Source organism: Anopheles coluzzii, chromosome 2 (assembly GCF_943734685.1).
Source record: "Anopheles coluzzii chromosome 2, AcolN3, whole genome shotgun sequence".
Classification (NCBI taxonomy): domain Eukaryota; kingdom Metazoa; phylum Arthropoda; class Insecta; order Diptera; family Culicidae; genus Anopheles; species Anopheles coluzzii.
In genome coordinates, this window is record NC_064670.1 from 40,047,063 (window position 1) to 40,066,263 (window position 19,201).

The following is a 19,201-nucleotide window of genomic DNA, read 5'->3' on the forward strand; positions in this document are numbered from 1 at the left end:
GTTCAATTGTAACGAAGCCAAGTACGATGATTTTCCACAGCAAGCAGTGTAAGGAAACCCGAAGCTTCGTGATCCTTACCAATATGATTACATGTGTGGAGGAACATTAATCAGTGAACAGCACGTACTAACTGCCGCCCTTTGCTTTTCCGACCGTGAACCAGTGGTCGTACGATATTGTCGGTGTGTATGATATTAGCGCCCCAACCGTGGGTGAGTTGCAGCTCATCATCGATCGTTATCGCCAACATCAAAATTATCCACGCAGCCAACCATACAATGATATTGCTTAGATTCTTCTGGAACGTCCGGTGCAGCTGCCGAAACACATAGGGCAGCATGTCTGTGGGTCGACACAGCTGGACCGTCCCTCGACACAGCTGATTGCGTCCGGATTTCGATACAGGAGCATTTTCGACGACAAACTGTCACCCAAGCTGATGGTCGTACCGCTGGAGAAACTTCCGAAAGAATATTGCAACGATTTTTCCTATAAAAACACTACAAACCGTGACATAAGATCGGATCAGCTGTGTGTAGGGAGCAATGCTCCCGGCAAGGACATCGTTGGAGCTAATGACTAATGTCCACGTACCATGTCGTTGCTGGCACATCGTTTGGAGGACCGTGTGGAATTGGGAAATCGTACGCAGTCTATACGGAAGTAGCATACTATTTGGATTGGATGGAGGAAAACGTTTGGGATGCAAATGCGTTGTAAGATTCTTTTAGAAGGAAATAGTTTAGCCGACCACACATCATTTTGCTAACAAATACAGAATATTCTACTATGACCTTCCATGGTAGTCCTATCATCATATCATAGCAATATTTTATCCTGAAGGATTGGAGAATGTACATCCAAACATAAATATAATTCAACATATGTTCACGGGGCAAATATTTACATGAATACAGTGCAACCTCGCATAACCAGTTTGATTCGTTTTTTTTATGTATTCAGAAAAAGAAGAAGATTTTGTATACTAAAATATTCTATTTAACTTCATTGTGACTATTAATAGCGACTAACACTGTGAAATTCAACAGTATTCAAAGGGACTACCGAATTAGCATTAGCGACCATCGCAAACCAACGCCTCCAGCAAAACCGTAGCCGGTTTCTTACAAGCAAAAAAGAACAAAACAAACCCAAACAGTTCAGTATTGAAGCGCATCACTTCGTTAGTAGTAGCAGAAGATTACACAAACTAGTTTCAGTAGCGGCGCGTCGCCACAGAAGTGGAAATACCAGTTCATTTGATTGACCGTTCCGCGCTTCGTTAACCGGTCAGTGTGGGGATGTTTCGTGTCGTGGATCGCGCACAGTGTAAAACTTGCCGCCGAACGACGGTGACGTTTGATGGGTGTTTGAGAGTCGGACAGCCTTATCAAGAAGTGGCTTTTGCAATTACGCAGTGCTAGTGCCGCCTGGAAGTCCATCCCAAAACAATGTCCATCTGCAGGCTACAATGTGTGGTGATAGTATTGGTGCTAGGTTGGTGGGGATGCATCGCTCAAGGTAAGATGCGGTCGGCAAAGAAGCCACTTTGTGTATCTAATATGTTAATAACACTGTTATACCGTTTTCGTGATACGCTGATCCATCCCGATCGTATAATTGGTTCGGAAACGCTTACAACGCACAGGTCAACGGCTAGCCACCCGAAGTAAGTAGGCTGCGGCAATGGGGTCATCGTCGATCGCGTATAGTACAATAACTTTCCTCCTCCCTCTTGCGCAGAGTGTCTAGAGTATCAGAATATAGTGGTCAACCGACAGACGCTAATACCGCTCACGATTAAGCCGAAGCCGATCCAGTTCGAGGTGTACAACTGTACCAACGTCGTCCAGCTGATCGTCGGTGGGGAGCAAGCAAAGTACGGCGAGTTTCCGCATCACGCTCTGCTGGGCTTTTCCAAGGAGAACGGAAACCAATGGGAATACGATTTCCGCTGTGGTGGTACGCTCATCAGCGATCAGCACATCCTGACCGCTGCTCACTGCTTCGCGTACGGTGATCCGGTAATCGTGCGGGTCGGCGAGTACGACACCGAGTTGGAAACAGACGACGAATATGACAGCGACATTGCAAGCATCCGTCGGCATCCGAACTACTCGAACGTGCGCTCGTACGATGACATTGCACTGGTGAAGCTCAAGCACCCGATCGTCCTATCGAAGCACATCCGGCCAGCCTGTCTGTGGGAGACGGAGGAGCGCAACAGTACGCGCTACATTGCGACCGGGTTCGGGTATAACGAAACGTACGGCACTACACTGTCTACCGTGATGATGAAGGTGAATCTGGACGAGTTTCCCGTCAGCGATTGTGAGCGCAATTTTAAGGGTGATCGTCGGTTCAAGCAGGGTGTTCGTGATGGGCAGCTGTGCGTCGGTAGCATCGTCGAGGGCCGCGATACCTGCCAGGGTGATTCGGGTGGACCGCTGCAGGTGGTGACCAACACAAAGTCCTGCTCATACGGAGTTGTTGGCATCACGTCGGTTGGGGGGGTTTGTGGCATTGGCAATGCGAAGGCGATCTACACGAAGGTTTCACACTACATAGACTGGATAGAGGACAACGTGTGGGGTGCTAATGCGATGTGAGAGTGGTGGTGTTACGTATGATGTGTGATTGATCGATGGCATTTGGGTGACAAAATGAATGACAGTTTGGCACATTTCGTTGGTAAAAGCATATAAAACAACAACAAAACAATGAACGAGTTCTTCATTTATTCATTAAAAAAATAGATATCTCTACCTTGTGACTTTGTGTACGGTAAGCAATAACAATTAAATGTTTCCATGAGATCTATGAGCAGTTAAGTGAGTTAAAGCAGCAACCTTTACAATCAAATTTTGTGGTAGCATTTGAGAAGGCTTATAATTGTGCAATGTTTTTTTTTATTTCTCATCACTGTAGTTACGCTTGATAACAATCTATTTAAAAATTGAAACAAATTAACTTTTTCCATCATAGAAAACGTATTGACAGGTTGTTTAAAACATTGAATATAGCATAGTATAAATATTGCAATCATATCAGTCTGTAGTGAACTAGTGTTACCATTATTATGCGAATTTGGCCATTATTGTAGAAAATATTACCAAGAAATACATTTGAGTAAGTCAGCTACATTTCATAGTACATGGGATCCTCGCGTTCCAGTGCCTCACTTGTTATGCGAAAAGCTGTTTTCCATATAACGTGAATGTAAAGTAAAACAATTGGTTTGAGGAGCAAAACAAACAAAAAGCTAAAACAATACACTATCCTAGGAAACCTCTCGTAATGGTACTTTGCGTATTGGTCGTTTTTTTAACAACATTAACGGTAATGATGCAAAACAATAAATAATAATGCAAAAGCTGTTGCTCGTTTTGTGAAATTTCGTTCGTCGCGTTTAGTTCAGACACTTCGCACATTATAGTAACATAACTGAATATAATTTACAATCATCGATTAATTCGAAGTTGGATCAGCGATCGCATGAAAAAAAATATGCTGGAGATTAATGGTAGGAGCTTTGTTGTTGTTGTTTGCGGTCAATCGTGTGTCAACACAAGATGTGTGTCAAGATGTGTGGGTAATTAGTGCAATATGTCTATTGATAAGTGATGGTGGGTCGGTATAGTTCGCTACCGTTTTTAAAAACATAAACATGTTCCCAGTGGTGTAAATTTAGTATAAATAGAGACCCGCACGATCGGAAAGGCAAGTTGCAACTTCTATCCTGAATGATACAGTACGCGACTAAGAGCTCGAAAGGTCTTTGTAATTACTCAGAGCCTATGCCGTCTGCGAGAGTTTAATAGTGTCCAAGATTAAAACAATGTCCATCTGGAGGGTGCAATGTGTAGTGCTAGTGTTGGTGCTATGTCGATGGGGTTACATCGCTCAAGGTAAGATACGGTCGGCAAAGAAGCTACTTTCTGTATTTGATAACAGGCTAATGACACTGTTACACCGTTTTCGTAATGCACTGTTCGCCTTCCCGGATGGGACGATTTGATCGGAAACGCATGCAACGCACAGGTCAACGGCTGACCACCCGAAGTAAGTATGTTGCGGTAATGTAGTTGTTCATCGATCGCGTAAATGTACTTTCCCTCTTACGCAGAATGTGAAGAGTACCGAAATATAGTGGTCAACCAATCGTCGTTGGTACCGCTCACAATTAATTCGAAACCGATCCGGTTCGAGGTGTACAACTGTAGCAACGTCGTCCAGCTGATCGTCGGCGGGGAGCAGGCAAAGTACGGCGAGTTTCCGCATCACGCCCTACTGGGCTATCCTAAGAAGGATGGAGAGAAAGGTTACGATTTTCTCTGCGGTGGTACGCTCATCAGCAATCAGCACATCCTGACCGCTGCTCATTGTTTCAATGAAGGTGATCCGGTAATCGTGCGGGTCGGTGAGTACGATACCAAGTCGGAATCAAACGACGAATATGATAGCGACATTGCAAGCATCCGGCGACATCAGGACTACTTGAGTACACGCTCGTACCATGATATTGCGCTGGTAAAGCTAAAGTACCCGATCATCCTATCGAAACACATCCGGCCAGCCTGTCTGTGGGATACGGAGGAGCGCAACATTACGCGCTACATTGCGACCGGGTTCGGGTATAACGAAACGTTCGGCACTACACTGTCCACCGTGATGATGAAGGTGAATCTGGACGAGTTTCCGGTCAGTGATTGTAAGCGCAGTTTTAAGAGCCATCCAAAGTTTCGTCAGGGTGTTCGTGATGGGCAGCTGTGCGTCGGTAGCATCGTCGAGGGCCGTGACACCTGCCAGGGCGATTCGGGTGGACCGCTGCAGGTGGTGACCAACCCGAGATCCTGCTCGTTCGCGGTGGTTGGTATCACGTCGATTGGAGGGGTTTGTGGCGGTCCCAATGCGAAGGCGATCTACACGAAGGTTTCACACTACATTGATTGGATAGAGGACAACGTGTGGGGTGCTAATGCGATGTGAGATAAAAATAAGATAAAAATATCACCACAATACTATCGCATGGTAGAAATATGTTAAGGATGCTCCTAGTGTTATGTTGGTAAGAACTTATTTTTCATAACATTATACGACAATATATTTTAAATTTTTAATATTTTCTCTAAAATTAAGCTTGGAGCAGTAAAAACAAAAAAAAACAATAATGTGTGCAATCTGCTAAGAATGAGTTTGAAATAAAATGATCGCATTTAAGCGAGGTAAAAAACAATGACATAAAATGTCTCAAAACATGACCAATTCAGATCGCGCCAAAAATATCCTACGAAATAAGGACTGAAAAAAACGAGGAGATTACAATATCGGTCGCCGCGTTAGAAAAAAAACAGCGATTCAGATAAAATACATAATTGTGAAATTCCCCACGGAAAATCACGATACCATAGAACATATAACAGAATATGAAAATGATTTCGAGAACCGATATATGAAACAGATAAAAAACTCCACTGATTCAACTTCTATAAATAGAGTAAGCATTATAATCATGTCATCGCTGCCAAATACGTCCTGGTAAACGTTATCCGGTTTCTTGCCAGCAAAGCATAAGAAAAAAATTCTACATGGGCCAAAATTCTAGTATTTAGACACATTATTCTGATAGTCGCGGCAAAAGATCACACAAACTAGTTTGCAGCGGAAGCGCTTCGTTATAGAAATGGAAATACCAGGTCGTGCAAGTCGACTAGTTTGGGACGAATCCGTGTTGATCCGTGCTACTTCTAACGCACAGTGTACAACGTTCCGCCAGACTACGTTGACGTTTGATACAGGTTTGAGAATCAAAAAGCTTCATCAAGAAGCGTGTTTGCAATTACCTAGAGCATATGTCGCCTGTGAGAGTTTTATCAATGTCAAAGAATAAAACATTGTTAATCTGGAGGCTGCAATGTGTGGTGCTAGTGTTGGTGCTAGGTTGGTGGGGCAGCACCGCTTAAGGTAAGATGCAGCCGGCTTAGAATCTGGATTAGCCCTTTGCGTATCGGATATGTTAATAACCCTTTTACACCGTTTTCGTGGAGCGCTTATCGATCCTGATCGTACAATTGGTTCGGATTCGCTTACAAAACACAGGTCAACGGCTGGCTACCCGAAGTAAGTACGCAACTTGCTGTGGAGGAGGGGGGAGGGCCATATCAGCCCTATTGAGTGTCGTGTTAACAGTCATATTGAGCTTTGCCTATGGAGACTTCATCATTCAAACTACAAAAAAGGGAGGACTTATGCTTCGCAATGATGTGTCGTTTGACCTATTTTCGTAGATGTTAAAATAAGTTTCGTGAGCGACAAAATATGCAGCACACATTGAAAAATGACTTGAAATCCCCTGTAAGAGAATGCAAGAACACCAAAATTAAACGAGTTCTTCGTTTATTTATCATACAATACACGCAACTCTAAATTGGGACTGATTGGATAGCAAGGTAATGTAGGTAAAGCTAAAGCCTTAATACATTAGACCCAATTAAGTGAGTCATTAGGTTTCATTACGCCTTTGGTTTTGTTATACCATGCTGCTTCATTGCGCTTCCACGATTCGTAATGTATTTCAATATTGTTTTATTTTTGTACTTTGTTTCTGAAAGCTACAACAGCTTTACCTTTACAATTCAATCTCAAAGTGAGAAGTTTGATAAGTCTGATAAGTGATTAGTGATTTTGTTCGCTTACTCGTGCTTTAAATCATCGTGTGTGTGCTTCCCACTTGGGAAATACCCTTTCCTTTTGTACACTATACATACACATCCCCGGATTGTGCTTATGAATCCTTACTAATCCACGTATCCGGTAATCAAAGTCCAAGAACACTTCAATTGCTAGCAATTTTCAATCCTTAACCTTGGTTTTTTTTGTACGAAAACAACAAGATACATGAAATCTAGTACAAAAGATTACGCACAGTCTTATCAATAAAAGTTAAGAGGATCCTTCTGCACAAGATGTATGTAGATTACTGTTTTCCTTGACAATTGTAACCGAAGTTAAGGTTTGAAAATGCTTGAAATCCAAGTATTGCACCTTGATAAACCAGCTTTTATAGTAGTTGCCGTGACAGCAGTGTGACCAATAGCGTCATTCCAACGGTGGAAATCGTTAGGCTGTGGGTGCGCCCCGCACCATTGTCCTTCTCGGTCGTGGTCGTCATCATGGTGGTAGTGCTGGCTCCCCCCGGACCGTCGGTCGTGGTAACGTCCGGTTGTCCCTGCATCCGGATGCGCCATTCGATCGCTGGATAAATCGGCGAGTAGCGCTTCAGATATTCTTCCGTTATTTCATATTCACCGAAGGTGAGCAGCTGTCTCGGTGAGCCGGGTAACATTTCGTACCCATCGCCTCCATCGTACAGGAACTGGCTTAGTATGACGCGGTAGACCCCATCGTCCTGCAGCTCCTCGTACGCAGGTACTTGGCACCGGGCGCACCGTACCTTCACATGTACCACACGCTGCATCGGAGGGCGCGACAGATCGTATTCCACATTGACGCCCGCCATCTGTAGAAACTCCCCGTACCCGGACACCCCATCGTACCTGTGCACGCTCTGCTCCAGCATTTGACGCAGCTGAGCACCGGTAACATCCGTCACCACCATCGCGTTGCCGAACGGAAGCACCGTCTTGAGATCTTTCATCGTTATCGGACCGGCATTGACAGATGCTCGTATGCCACCGCCCTGTATGAACCCGATGGCAGCATCCGTCCAGAACCCGTCGTTGCTCTGCTCGCGTGTCGTCGCATACGTTATCACCAGCGAATCGGCGATCATGTTGCCGATATTGCACTCCTCGAACCGACACCGACTAGAGTCGAGAAACACGTTTGAATGGCCGATCTGTGCGTCGAGCGCTAGGATGCCTGGTCGGTACAGCTCCAGCAGCTGCAATACGTCCGAGTCACGCTCTACTGTTCCGTTGAGCAGTAAAGGCGTTCCGTCCAGCTCGATCAGATTACCTTCCGTGTCGAACTGCAGGTGCAGATAGCCAAGATACTTGGTGTACGCGTACGCCTGCACTACGGGCACTTCCTTTCCGGCTGCGTTCTTCACCATCACCGGATATGGACCGGCCGGATCTTCCACGTCCGGGGCGGTACCGCTGTAGAGGAAGGTGTGCGAATGGCCACCGATGACGAGATCTACGTCGGGACACTGTGCAGCAATCTCTTTGTCACGCTCCAGTCCGCTATGTCCGAGGGCGATCAGAATATTGACGCCTTGATTTTTTAGTGACGTTGCCTCTTTGCTGAAAAGTGGTAAAATGATTTTAATGTATGAATTTAGGCAGCAATTTATGAGCAATAGCATAACGACTGAAAAAACGACACTAAAATTGCACCGTGGAAGCTGCAATACAAATTGCATAGCGTAAGGCGCATTACTTTGCTCGCTAGCTTATGATCTTAAACCAGCCTGCTAGTATGCAATCGACGTCGCAACAACTTATGATGCAAGGTTGTTATCAGCAGTTTACTTACTTGATTTCTTCTATTTCATCAAGAAACTCGACGGTGTTGATAGGGGCCAGCTGTTTCGTTTCCGGAGTCAGATATCCGATCACACCGATCCGTACGCCCGCCTTCGTGAAAATGATGGAACGTTGTAACGATCTGCTCGTTTGCATTTCAGGCGTTTTTGACAGGTCAAGATTAGTGACCAGCACAGGAAAGTCAACCTCGTTCAGGAACGGAACCAATCCTTCGACGCCCAGATCGAACTCATGATTACCGAGGGACTGAAAATAGTGTACAGTGTGGTCAGAAAGGTCGTGCATACTGCTATGATGTTTGGCAATTAACGTACGATAGCGTCGGGTTTCAGTATGTTAAGGAATGCAGCGGTGATGTTATCCTTGAACACGGAAAACCATGGCGTGCCGGTGTAAGTATCGCCGGCATTGAGATACAGAACTGGAAGACCACCAGACGCCTCTGTTGCTCGATATTCGCGAACCCTGCCAACATAGATAAACAGTTTTTATGCATGAGCATCGAGCGCTATGGAAACGTGCGTTTTGCACTAGCGCGACCGCGATACTCACTTGTGCGCTACGCGTGCAAATCCTCCGTAGCAACGGTTGCTGGCCACATCGGACGGTTGACAGTCGTTGCTGTACGCGCCAGTTTGCTCGAACCGTGCGTGCATATCGTTGTTGTGCAGTATGATAAGCTCCAAACCACCTGCCTTCGGTGCGGCAAGGCTAGAACAGACGGATGCAAGAACTATCGCCACGAGCGGAATGTGTGTTGTTCTCCGTGCCATGGTGCCAGGATTAGAATGTCCTCAGTCTTACAGGGTATTCAAAGATTCCAGAAGAAACTAGCTTGCAATCACTAGACGTAAGACGATACGATGCTTTAAGTTGTTTGCTGGAATTTATGAAAGGTAACACACTTTATCACCAGATGTACAACAGTCCTTCTCGTGCACAATTTATCTTAAACCCCGTAGAGCCATGCCACTGCTCGGTCACGAATGTCGTAGAAAAATGCTCTTCCCGTGACCATTTACGATCATCCCACCCTTACAAGACCAATCTACTATTCCACCGTGTTATCGATAACAATTGGCGGTTATCAAGCGGTATGTATTGTTGTGCCAAGTGTTGTTTGAAGCCAGCTCGGTTGCCGATTCTCAACGAGCGCACCGTGCATTCGTTAAGACGTACGCGTGCTTGGCGGATGCGGCTTATCATAGACGGTAAGGTTATGGACGCGTTTACCACGGATGATGTATGCTGTCGCGCTTGATTAATTGACAATAAAGCTTTTGTGAGCAGTTTTGATTAAGTGCAGAACCCCCACGAATTTTGATGGAAGGAAAAAGAAGGTTCAAACATATCGCCAATAATTGCATATGCATAACATTGATTGTATGTAAAATAGAAATTCCTCGCATTTCAAAGCTATTGTTGATCTAGCTATTTGAGTAATATAAAATAATATATAATAGTATATGTCACGCTGTGTGATAAAACAAGAATATACCAGTTGTAAATTCAATTATGTCTCTGAGCGAAACAAAACATTGCAATAAATTTGTAATCAATTGTTTAATAGACATTTTACAGTTTTTAAACAGATTTGAAATTGCTGCAAGCAGCTATAATTAATATGACTTAATTAAATTTAAAATATGTCGTCAAATTTATGTGCTTCCCATTCTGTATTGCTACAGCTACAAAAAGTTGCTTCCCGTACCCGAAAATCCCAGAGATTTCAGCATCCCTGCATCAAACAACAAAACAAATGTTGAAAATAATATTGAATTAAACATTAGCCTGGGGTTCAGTAGCAGGAATGGTCATGTTTTTATTTTACGTAGTTTTTATGGTTTAAGAAATAAATTTTATCGTCCAGTTTAAATGATGTAAATTTCAGAACCAAACATCAACCACTGGAACCATTTGAGATGTTCGCAATGTTAACTGTCGGCATTTTAAGCGCTAGTATCAACCAGCTCCATTCTGTTAATTCCGTTTATGATTGACACTAAGACCGAGGCAATTAACACTACCTTGATCACCATTCCAACGTGCTGTCGTTTTATAATGCAAGATAATGGATGACGCTAATTGTTACGAACTGTAATAGCTAAATTGCCTCCACATTGTGATGATATGCACAAAGTAGAACACAAAACGGTAAATGTAGTTACTGGAATAAGATGAAATAAGACAAAAAAAACGTTATAAAGTGCAATGAATAGCAAAATAATGATGCCCAATTGCAACGTTCTGTTAAATAAGATATCTAACTTCGTAAAAGGTTAAAGGAAACTATCAACTCAATCTAGTTTTAAATAACGAAAAGTAATATTATAGTAAAAACAAGTACATTCAATAATTGCCATCAGCTACTATTTCAATAAAGTCTTTTAGGAGCTCAGTTCTCTATCATAACATAGTGAATATAATTATTCGCAAGAAATATTACTTATCGAACGGTTAGTTTGAAACACGTTGTGGAAGCTAAGTATAATAGAAATTACTGGAAATGGAAAAAAACGTATTTCAGTAGATGAGTCAAGTAAGTAAAATGCACCGGAATTAAAAAAAAGGGAATTAAACATGCATTAGCGATTTTAATGAAATAATAGCAAATTAAAATTGTTTTGTCCTATTGTATCTGGTTGAACGTGGAAACATTTGATGGGTGTTAATTATTGTGTCAGCAATTGTGTTTCGAACAAAAGATAATTGCCTACTATTATATTTTAATGTAGATTTCCCCTGTCTAAAGTCTCTTCTCAGCCATTTGTACATTTTGAATAGAACGTAATGATTCTGTTGCAAATGTATTGTTCCACTCGTAGCTTTTCCACTAAAATCTTTAACCTTGAAAGCGCGTATCGTTGGATTACTGTTCTTTGGATACACATGCACACCTCACCATGAAAAGATTTTTAATTAGCAGCACATTTCAAATCGATTCCGACATTTAGCTGCGAACAAAAAAATCCACAGACAGACACGAGTATGACTTTTTTTCGTTTCTTGAAGAAACAAAAAATAGACAATCCAATAATTGTACACCGTGGTCCATTAATGACACCTAATGCACGTGGTCATTTTTATCTCTATTTGCTTTTAAACACCGGAATTATTTCCTGCCTTTCGTAGCAAAACGTGCCCACGTGGTTTCGTCGTTCGCTGTAAACACTTTCACTGTCGCCAATGTCACGTGCTTACAAAATTCCTGCCTGTACCTTTTTTTTGCAACGCATGCTACGATGTCGGTTCGTTTCAAACACTTTCTCGCAGTCGAAACACTTCACTAGGCACAGTCGGTAAACAATTTACTCATCACCTGTAGCGTCTTTGACGTGTTATCGTGACGCAAATACGCCAATGATACAAACTGATCACCAAACACGCGCTCAGTGGTGGACAACTATGAAGTAGAACGTGTATAAATCTATAAAATAGCGGCCATGCAAAATATCATCAAGTAACAATAATAAATATCAGTGCAATAATAAACTTCAAGTTGTAATACAGTAATATAGTATCATCATCAATCAAGGTATCAGCAAAATGAATAATGGTTTTAGGAAGCAAATAATGGCATGCGGCTCAAAACCATACTTCGCCGACCACTGTACTAGCTAGCTCGGTAGTAGGCAAGATGCTAAGCCGAGGGTTGAACGTCCCAGGAGCGGGAAAATGGATATAATTAACTTTCAATCGACAGCCGGTCGTTGCGCGTGTCCCCGTGCTCCGATGACAAATGGAACGATCGGGAGCACAGCTTACCGTTTCACAATTTTAGTTTTGTTTTTTTAGGTTTTTGTTTTTGTGCGTTTGCAGTTAAAAAGAAAACCGAACAATCTGCCGATGGATCTTTGGAATAGCCTCGTTTCGGCAGCGCTAAGTGGGCAAACCATTTGCGTAAGTGACATTTAACCTCGAAACATGAGAAGAGTGGAGCATTTTGCTACATTCTTGTGGTCTGTGTCTCTCAACCGTCTAGGTGTAAAGCCTCTCCCCTCTCTAGGAAGAGATACGCGCGTATCTAAGCAAAACGATCATACCGGCTGAAGCGAGCGTTACGTTTCGCATCCTGCTATCGGTCGGCATTGGCATCGTGTGATCTATTTTCGATTTACGTTTGCAGCTTCAGTTCCACAGAGTGGCACCCAAAGGTTTTTTTTTATTTCTACCTTCAGCTTGTTTTATTCCTTTTCAACACAAAACACTGTTATGAGACGTCCCGCAGCGGCTCACATGCGCAGTTTTGGTGAATAAAATGTTTTGAAAATGATTTGTAAACCACACTTACAACACATACATACACTCTTTTGAACTTGAGTTCACATACATAGCAAACAGGTTAGAACACAAATTCACGCACACATTCCGAATTGTTGAAATCAAACGCAAGCGTATAAAAAAATTGACACGCATTGTAACTCGAACAAAGCAACACAACACAACGTAATGCATCATTGCTGCCGGTAATCTTCCAGCAAATTACCACTTTATCGTGTGGTTTAGTAGCTTTTTGCAACGTGTTTGTGAGCCACCGGAGGCAATGGTCACGTTTAAGGTCACTAGCATTGTTCGCCATATTTTTTTGCAACGCATTTACTTCCTCTTCATCACTTTCCAGGCGATTTCGGGCAAACTGGTTGCAAGGTTTAACCACTTTCACACCTTCCGTGCCCCGTGGGCTTCATAATCACAGCCCTTAGTGACTCGTTTACTCACGTGATGATGTATTGCCTCCAGCACCTGCACACGCCAACCGGTATAGTTGATCAGTCTAGTACGGCATTTTGGACGCGATCGTGTTCGTTTAGCGATGGTGAGATGTATAGCATCACCTGTTTGTGCTACTGCTCGTGGACCATCGATTTAAGAGTAGTAATAAGCTGCTTGCATCCGGCAGGATTAACAAACTTAAACAAGAAATTATTTTTTGTGAAGAAAAGCATTCAAAACTGGCCTATTACTGCCGTTTGCCTGTGTGGCCGTTTAACGCGGCGTGCCGATCCGACAAACACGAGCTCCGTCGGCACACTAAATATGAGTGATCGTACGCAACAATATTTAGTCGGTTACCGTCGGCCGATCGGGTCGGGCAGAGGGGAAACCGGAGCGCTCCGGAGTAAGATGGTCGGGTTGATGATTGTGTGATATGTTTTCTTATTTTCGTGATCGCGTGCGTAGCAACAAGAAGGATCGGGATTGCATGCCTCACTCGCTAAGGACAACATGGCAAGAGAAGAATTCAGGAGCCAGTATGAGGGCAGACATGCACAAAAAAGAGTCGGAAGAGGAATTTTGAGACAAAATGTATACATGCATAGACGTGTGTGTCTGTGTGTTTTTGTTGCATGTTATCAATTTGCGACGGAGAGAAGAGGACAGATAAACGGTATCTTTTCAACATGTTCTTCCCACATGCGTTCTTATCTAAATGTATTCCGAGGGCATTGATGTAACAAGGTCGAAACGTGTGCGAGGCAGAATCATGCATGAACTGTTTAAATCTTTAAATTATCTGTAACGGAAAGCTTTCGAGGTGATAAACACTGAAAAAATACCAAGATAAAGTTAAAGTATTGTTAATTTAGTTGAAAATACCTATTTCTTCAGAAATTCTTTAACGAAAGACTCCATAGACTCGAGTGTACAATCTCGTTGTGATCGATTCACGTACAAGATCTATATACAGTTCCAAGTACCAGAGTTGTTATGTATCATTTCTTCACAAAAAATCCCATTTAGTATTTGTTTTCTTGCAACACAGTGCAATCTGTTCAAACAGTATCGCGAGTGTCATACTTTACTGGCGACACCAATCCAGCACATCATCGTGATAAGCTATCATGTATGTGCATACAGTAAGTTCGTTGTTATTTAAACGCGTGTCAAGCAGCCACACTAGACAGCATGCAGGTACAATATTACCTTTTCGTAGAAAAGATCTAAAAGTTTTAAATTCATTGATAAACCAGCATTTCGATCAGGTAGATAGAATTCAATATTCAACAGGATGTAAACTAGTGATGGGTAACCGGAATCGCACCCACGGCTCGGAATCGCTTCCGAGCATTGCTACTCCGGCTCCGATTCCGAAAAATTCAAATCGTCGATTCCGCCCGGAGCCGTCGGAGCCGTCCGGAGCCGTTCGGAGCCGTCGGAGCCGTCCGGAGCCGTCCGGAGCCGTTCGGAGCCGTCGGAGCCGTCCGGAGTCGTCGGAGCCGTCCGGAGCCGTCCGGAGCCGCTAGTCGGCAGCTGGAGCCGTCGGAGCCGTCGGAGCCGTCCGGAGCCGTCGGACCCGTCCGGAGCCGTCCGGAGCCGCTAGTCGGCAGCTGGAGCCGTCGGAGCCGTCGGAGCCGTTCGGAACCGTCGGAGCCGTCCGGAGCCTTCGGAGCCGTTGGAGCCGTTGGAGCCGTTGGAGCCGTTGGAGCCGTTGGAGCTGTCCGGAGCCGTCCGGAGCCGTCCGGAACCGTCGGAGCCGTTGGAGCCGTTAGAGCCGCTAGTCGGCAGCTGGAGCCGGTCGGAGCCGTCGTAGCAGTTGGAGCCGACGGAGCCGGTTGGAGCCGTCCGGAGCCGACGGAGCCGACGGAGCCGTCCGGAGCCGGTCGGAACCGTCGTAGTCGTTGGAGCCAACGGAGCCGGTTGGAGACGTTGGGGCCGTCGGTGCCGTCGAAGCCGACGGAGCCAGTTCGAGCCGTCGGAGTCGTTGTAATAGTCGGAAGTCTTCTGAAGTGCTTTAATTTCCCGAGATCAGCGATGATTTCATTTAAAAAAAAACAGCTTACGAGTAAAAAAATAGTCTTCTTCATTTATTACTCTGAAGTTTTTTTTTGTTTTTTTTTTAAACAATAAAGTCAAAAACAATTGTTTGCTCCGTATATATAGGGAAAAACTATGAATCAAACTATTATTGATCTTTATTTTCATAAAAGATGGACGGATGATTGATAGTTATATTCTTTGTCTTGTCCATGTGCCATCATGTTATTCGGTAAAAAACAAGTGCGGCCTAAACCATACACGTTAGTCGATGTAAACAACCGTGCAAAACTGCCATAATTACACTCGTCTGCCTCGTTGTTTCGTATTTTATCAAACCCACCTCCCGTCATAGTTCTATTGCTCCTTGACCTCCTAATTTGATTCATTTTTTTTCCTAAATATATATAGCAAACAATTATTTTTGGCTTTATTTTTGAAAAAAAACACACACACAAAAAAAATTTCATATCAATAAATGAAGAAGACTATTTTTTTACTCGTAAGCTGTTTTTTACAATAAAATTATCACTAATATCGGGAAATTAATGCGCTTCAGAATGCTTCCGACTATTACAACTACTCCGACGGCTCCGACGGCTCCGGACGGCTCCGACGGCTCCAACGGCTCCAACGGCTCCGACGGCTCCGGACGGCTCCGGACGGCTCCGGACGGCTCCGGACGGCTCCGGACGGCTCCGAACGGCTTCGAACGGCTCTGAACGGCTCCAGACGGCTCCGAGGTCGGAGTTTCGCACCTACCTTCCGGAACCGCTTCCAATTTTGGCGGAGTCATTCGGAAGCGATTCCGGATTTTTGTTGAATTTACCCATCACTAATGTAAACCATTATCATTATGGAAAAATGCTCGTAAAAGTGTCCCATAATAGGCACTTTGAAAAACATTAAAGTTCATCACAGTGCAGCGGTACAGATAAAGTTTCGATAAGAGTAAATGAATGTATCAGTCACACGCGTTTTACTTTATCTGAGAATTGGTTTCTTATTATCTTCTGTTCGAACTATCTGGTGGAAAAAAGCACATATTTCATTGCATCTACAGAATTTTGTTTGATTCTTGTACTGAGCGGCTTAATTGCACCTACCGAATAGATAAGGTTGTCCAGATGTTCGCAGTATGTAACAGTGAGGAATCAAAATAATTGCTCTTTATCAGCTGATATATTTTACACTTCTGAACCTTAACGTTATCATATGAAATAAAGCTGTTATCGATAATATCAAGGTAATGTAGCGATGGAGAAAATCATGCATCAATATGGGAATCTTAATGATGCATTTTTCCATGCATGTTATGCAATGTAATGTAGTGATAATGAAAATCATGCATCAATAAGGGAATCTGAATAATGCATATTTTCCTAACAATCGCCATCAATAATATTGTTTAAAGAGAGAGACACAAAGTAAGACAGAAGGAGAGAGAGAGAAAAAAAGAAATGGATGGTGAGAAAGATAGAAAGAGAATGAGAGAGCGAGAGAGAGAGAGAGAGAGAGTGAGAGAGAGAGACAGAGAGATAGAAAGAGAGAGAGAGAGAGAGAGAGAGAGAGAGAAAGTTGAATTGAGTGTTTCTCTTTTGCTTTCGCTCTCTTTCAATTTCCCTGTTCCTGTTCAGACACGTGCATTATTGACATGGTCAGGGCAACAACAGTTCCGATGCATCTTCCTGATATCCGAAAGGTTCAGTGATAAACACTTTCACGATCCATCCATCCTGGATGACCGACAGGATGATTGGATCACTATCAATCGTAGCAAGCTGCCAAATCTGTTCCGGTAAATGAGCCGCTCAAATACTCCCAGAGATGGGACATGGGTTTCTATCGTTAGATGGGACATGACTCATCGTTGTTGAACTGAACAATATGACTCACATTTCTTACAATCTCGCAGACTTCAATAAAGGTAGCTCGATTTCGTTGAACAAAGCGTTTTCCAAATATCCCTGCTAATGCGCTGTTATGCGAATCTTCGACCAAATCTATACTGCTGCTCAATCGGATCCTATCACAAGCTAAACTCTTTCAGTTGGACGTATACTGTACACTCCTTTGAAATCTTCTTTCCAATTATTTCGATGTAATCCGCAAAACTGCAAATATTGTATTGCCTACCGCTAATGCGTTGTCGAGGATGTCTGAAATTTGTTGACACCTTGCAGAGCTAAAGAGTAGAGAGGAGAGTACGTCACATTTCCTCAAGCACTTTGAACAAATCGGACACCATTCTCTCATCTCATTCATACTGGCTTCCAATAAGCCATCGTTTCGATCTCTGATATTGTAGCCCGCCTTAATGCCATTGAACAAGTGGTGCATTGAGATTAGTGTTGGGTAAATCTGATTCAGATTCATGAATCAATGGAAATACATGAATTTTAATTTTCTCAAGAGATTCATGAATCTTTGGAGATTCATGAATATTTAGAGATTCGTGAGTCTTTAGAGATTCATGAATCTTTGAAGATTCGTGAATCTTTAGAGATTAATGAATCTTTTAAGATTCGACTCGAGATTCAAATCACTCATCCCTGATTGAGATCAGGAGTTCTCGGTATTTCTAGAGAAGCACTAGTATCATGTCTGCAGAACATTATAAGAGACAAGATTGTTTGCGTGGATGTGATTGAAAACTGTGACGAATATATTCATTAATTGTTTCATTTATTAATACATACGTCTAGATGGATAACATTAATCATTCGCTCTTCCGGTAAATATTTCTACGAGAAGATCTGGTCTCGATCAGATGATACATTAGATGACTTACGCGAGTAAGTCTCGCCTGACGCATCTTAAAGAGCTCCGCCGACAGACCATCGCTGCCAGTTAATTTGTAGCAATTCACGATTGACAACGCTGGCAACTTCTATCCGCTGGCAAAGACGCTGGGACACCTCATCCTCTGTTCTGCCGTTGCCACTAGTAGCCCCCCTCCTGTTTGTCTTGTTTGAGAGAAATATTATTCGTGGACTTATTGATAGACATGTTCAATATATATATTTATTGATAAGTAATACAGAACGTCTGTTATCCTTCTAGAGGCTTGAGACACAGTTCCGGTTGAGTGAAGTATTGCTGTATAGCACTACAAACAGGATATAGAAAAATAATGTTAACAACAATAACGTTTATTTCCTCCTCCACAGACTACTGGCCCCACTCGGTAATGTACCATATAAAAGCTGCAACCCTATTCAAATCAACCGTATGCACGGCAACATCAATTTATTCGATTTTATGAATCTGATTGACTTGAAATAAGACTATGTATGTAAATGACAGTAATTTTACTCTGTCATTTTCATTTCATTGGAGACCGTGTGTTTTTTATAATTAATGATTGTAATATTCATATTCTAAGCAACCGGCAGACAGCGCATTTGGAGGGTTTATAACTTTTCAATTTGTAATTCAATTACGACGCAATATTCGGATGAAAATTCAATCAACTAGTGTAGTTTCTCACGCGGTCGTAATCACGCGTTTTATATAAACTACATAATTCTTCTCTTTCGTATTCGTTGGCTAGCCTAGTTGCTTGGCATAAGATATGTTTACGGTTCCCAATGGCGACGTTAGAGCCTTTAATAACAATGTTCATCTTTAATGCTGAGTGCACGTAATTGAAATGAGTAGTTCATGCCGCCACCCAAATCACAGGCAATATTGTTCGATATCGCTTCCGACAAATCACCTAAGGCATCGAAATTCATTCCATTCGATCAACTAATAATTGCCGTTCTACAGTGGGCGGGGAAAGATTCCACCGGCAGCTTTGATGACATTTGTCAGAAGCAAAAGTTTCGCCCACCCGTGTGCAACTTTGTACCGCCGGTAGCACGGAGCTGCCAGTTCAGGCCGGGCTTTAGTGACATTGTCTGACAGGGTGGAAAAAAGTTTTTAATATTGC

General features: G+C 43.1%; 3 protein-coding genes across 4 annotated transcripts; 2 read left to right on the top strand and 1 right to left on the bottom strand.

Annotated features, from left to right (window-relative positions):
• Positions 1–1,257: 1,257 nt before the first annotated feature.
• LOC120953696 (serine protease snake-like) lies at positions 1,258–2,722 on the top strand. Its single transcript, XM_040373859.2, has 3 exons — positions 1,258–1,522; positions 1,650–1,670; positions 1,745–2,722. The coding sequence occupies exons 1-3, from the start codon at positions 1,453–1,455 to the stop codon at positions 2,608–2,610; spliced, it is 957 nt and encodes a 318-aa protein (XP_040229793.2). The 5' UTR covers positions 1,258–1,452; the 3' UTR covers positions 2,611–2,722.
• A 116-nt stretch (positions 2,723–2,838) lies between these two features.
• On the top strand, positions 2,839–5,237 carry LOC120953698 (serine protease snake-like). 2 transcript variants are annotated; one of them, XM_040373861.2, is made up of 3 exons: positions 2,839–3,909; positions 4,043–4,063; positions 4,128–5,237. In XM_040373861.2, exons 1-3 carry the CDS (start codon positions 3,840–3,842, stop codon positions 4,988–4,990), a joined length of 954 nt encoding a protein of 317 aa, XP_040229795.2. In that variant the 5' UTR covers positions 2,839–3,839; the 3' UTR covers positions 4,991–5,237. The 2 variants fall into 2 exon arrangements, with proteins under 2 accessions (XP_040229795.2, XP_040229797.2); XM_040373863.2 differs by having other exon boundaries at positions 3,839–3,908; positions 4,028–4,063.
• Positions 5,238–6,566: 1,329 nt separating this feature from the next.
• Positions 6,567–13,523, bottom strand: LOC120953694 (protein 5NUC). Its single transcript, XM_040373857.2, has 5 exons — positions 13,231–13,523; positions 9,064–9,391; positions 8,826–8,976; positions 8,501–8,757; positions 6,567–8,268 (listed from the first exon to the last, which is right to left on the bottom strand). The coding sequence occupies exons 2-5, from the start codon at positions 9,282–9,284 to the stop codon at positions 7,062–7,064; spliced, it is 1,836 nt and encodes a 611-aa protein (XP_040229791.2). The 5' UTR covers positions 9,285–9,391; positions 13,231–13,523; the 3' UTR covers positions 6,567–7,061.
• Positions 13,524–19,201: the final 5,678 nt, after the last annotated feature.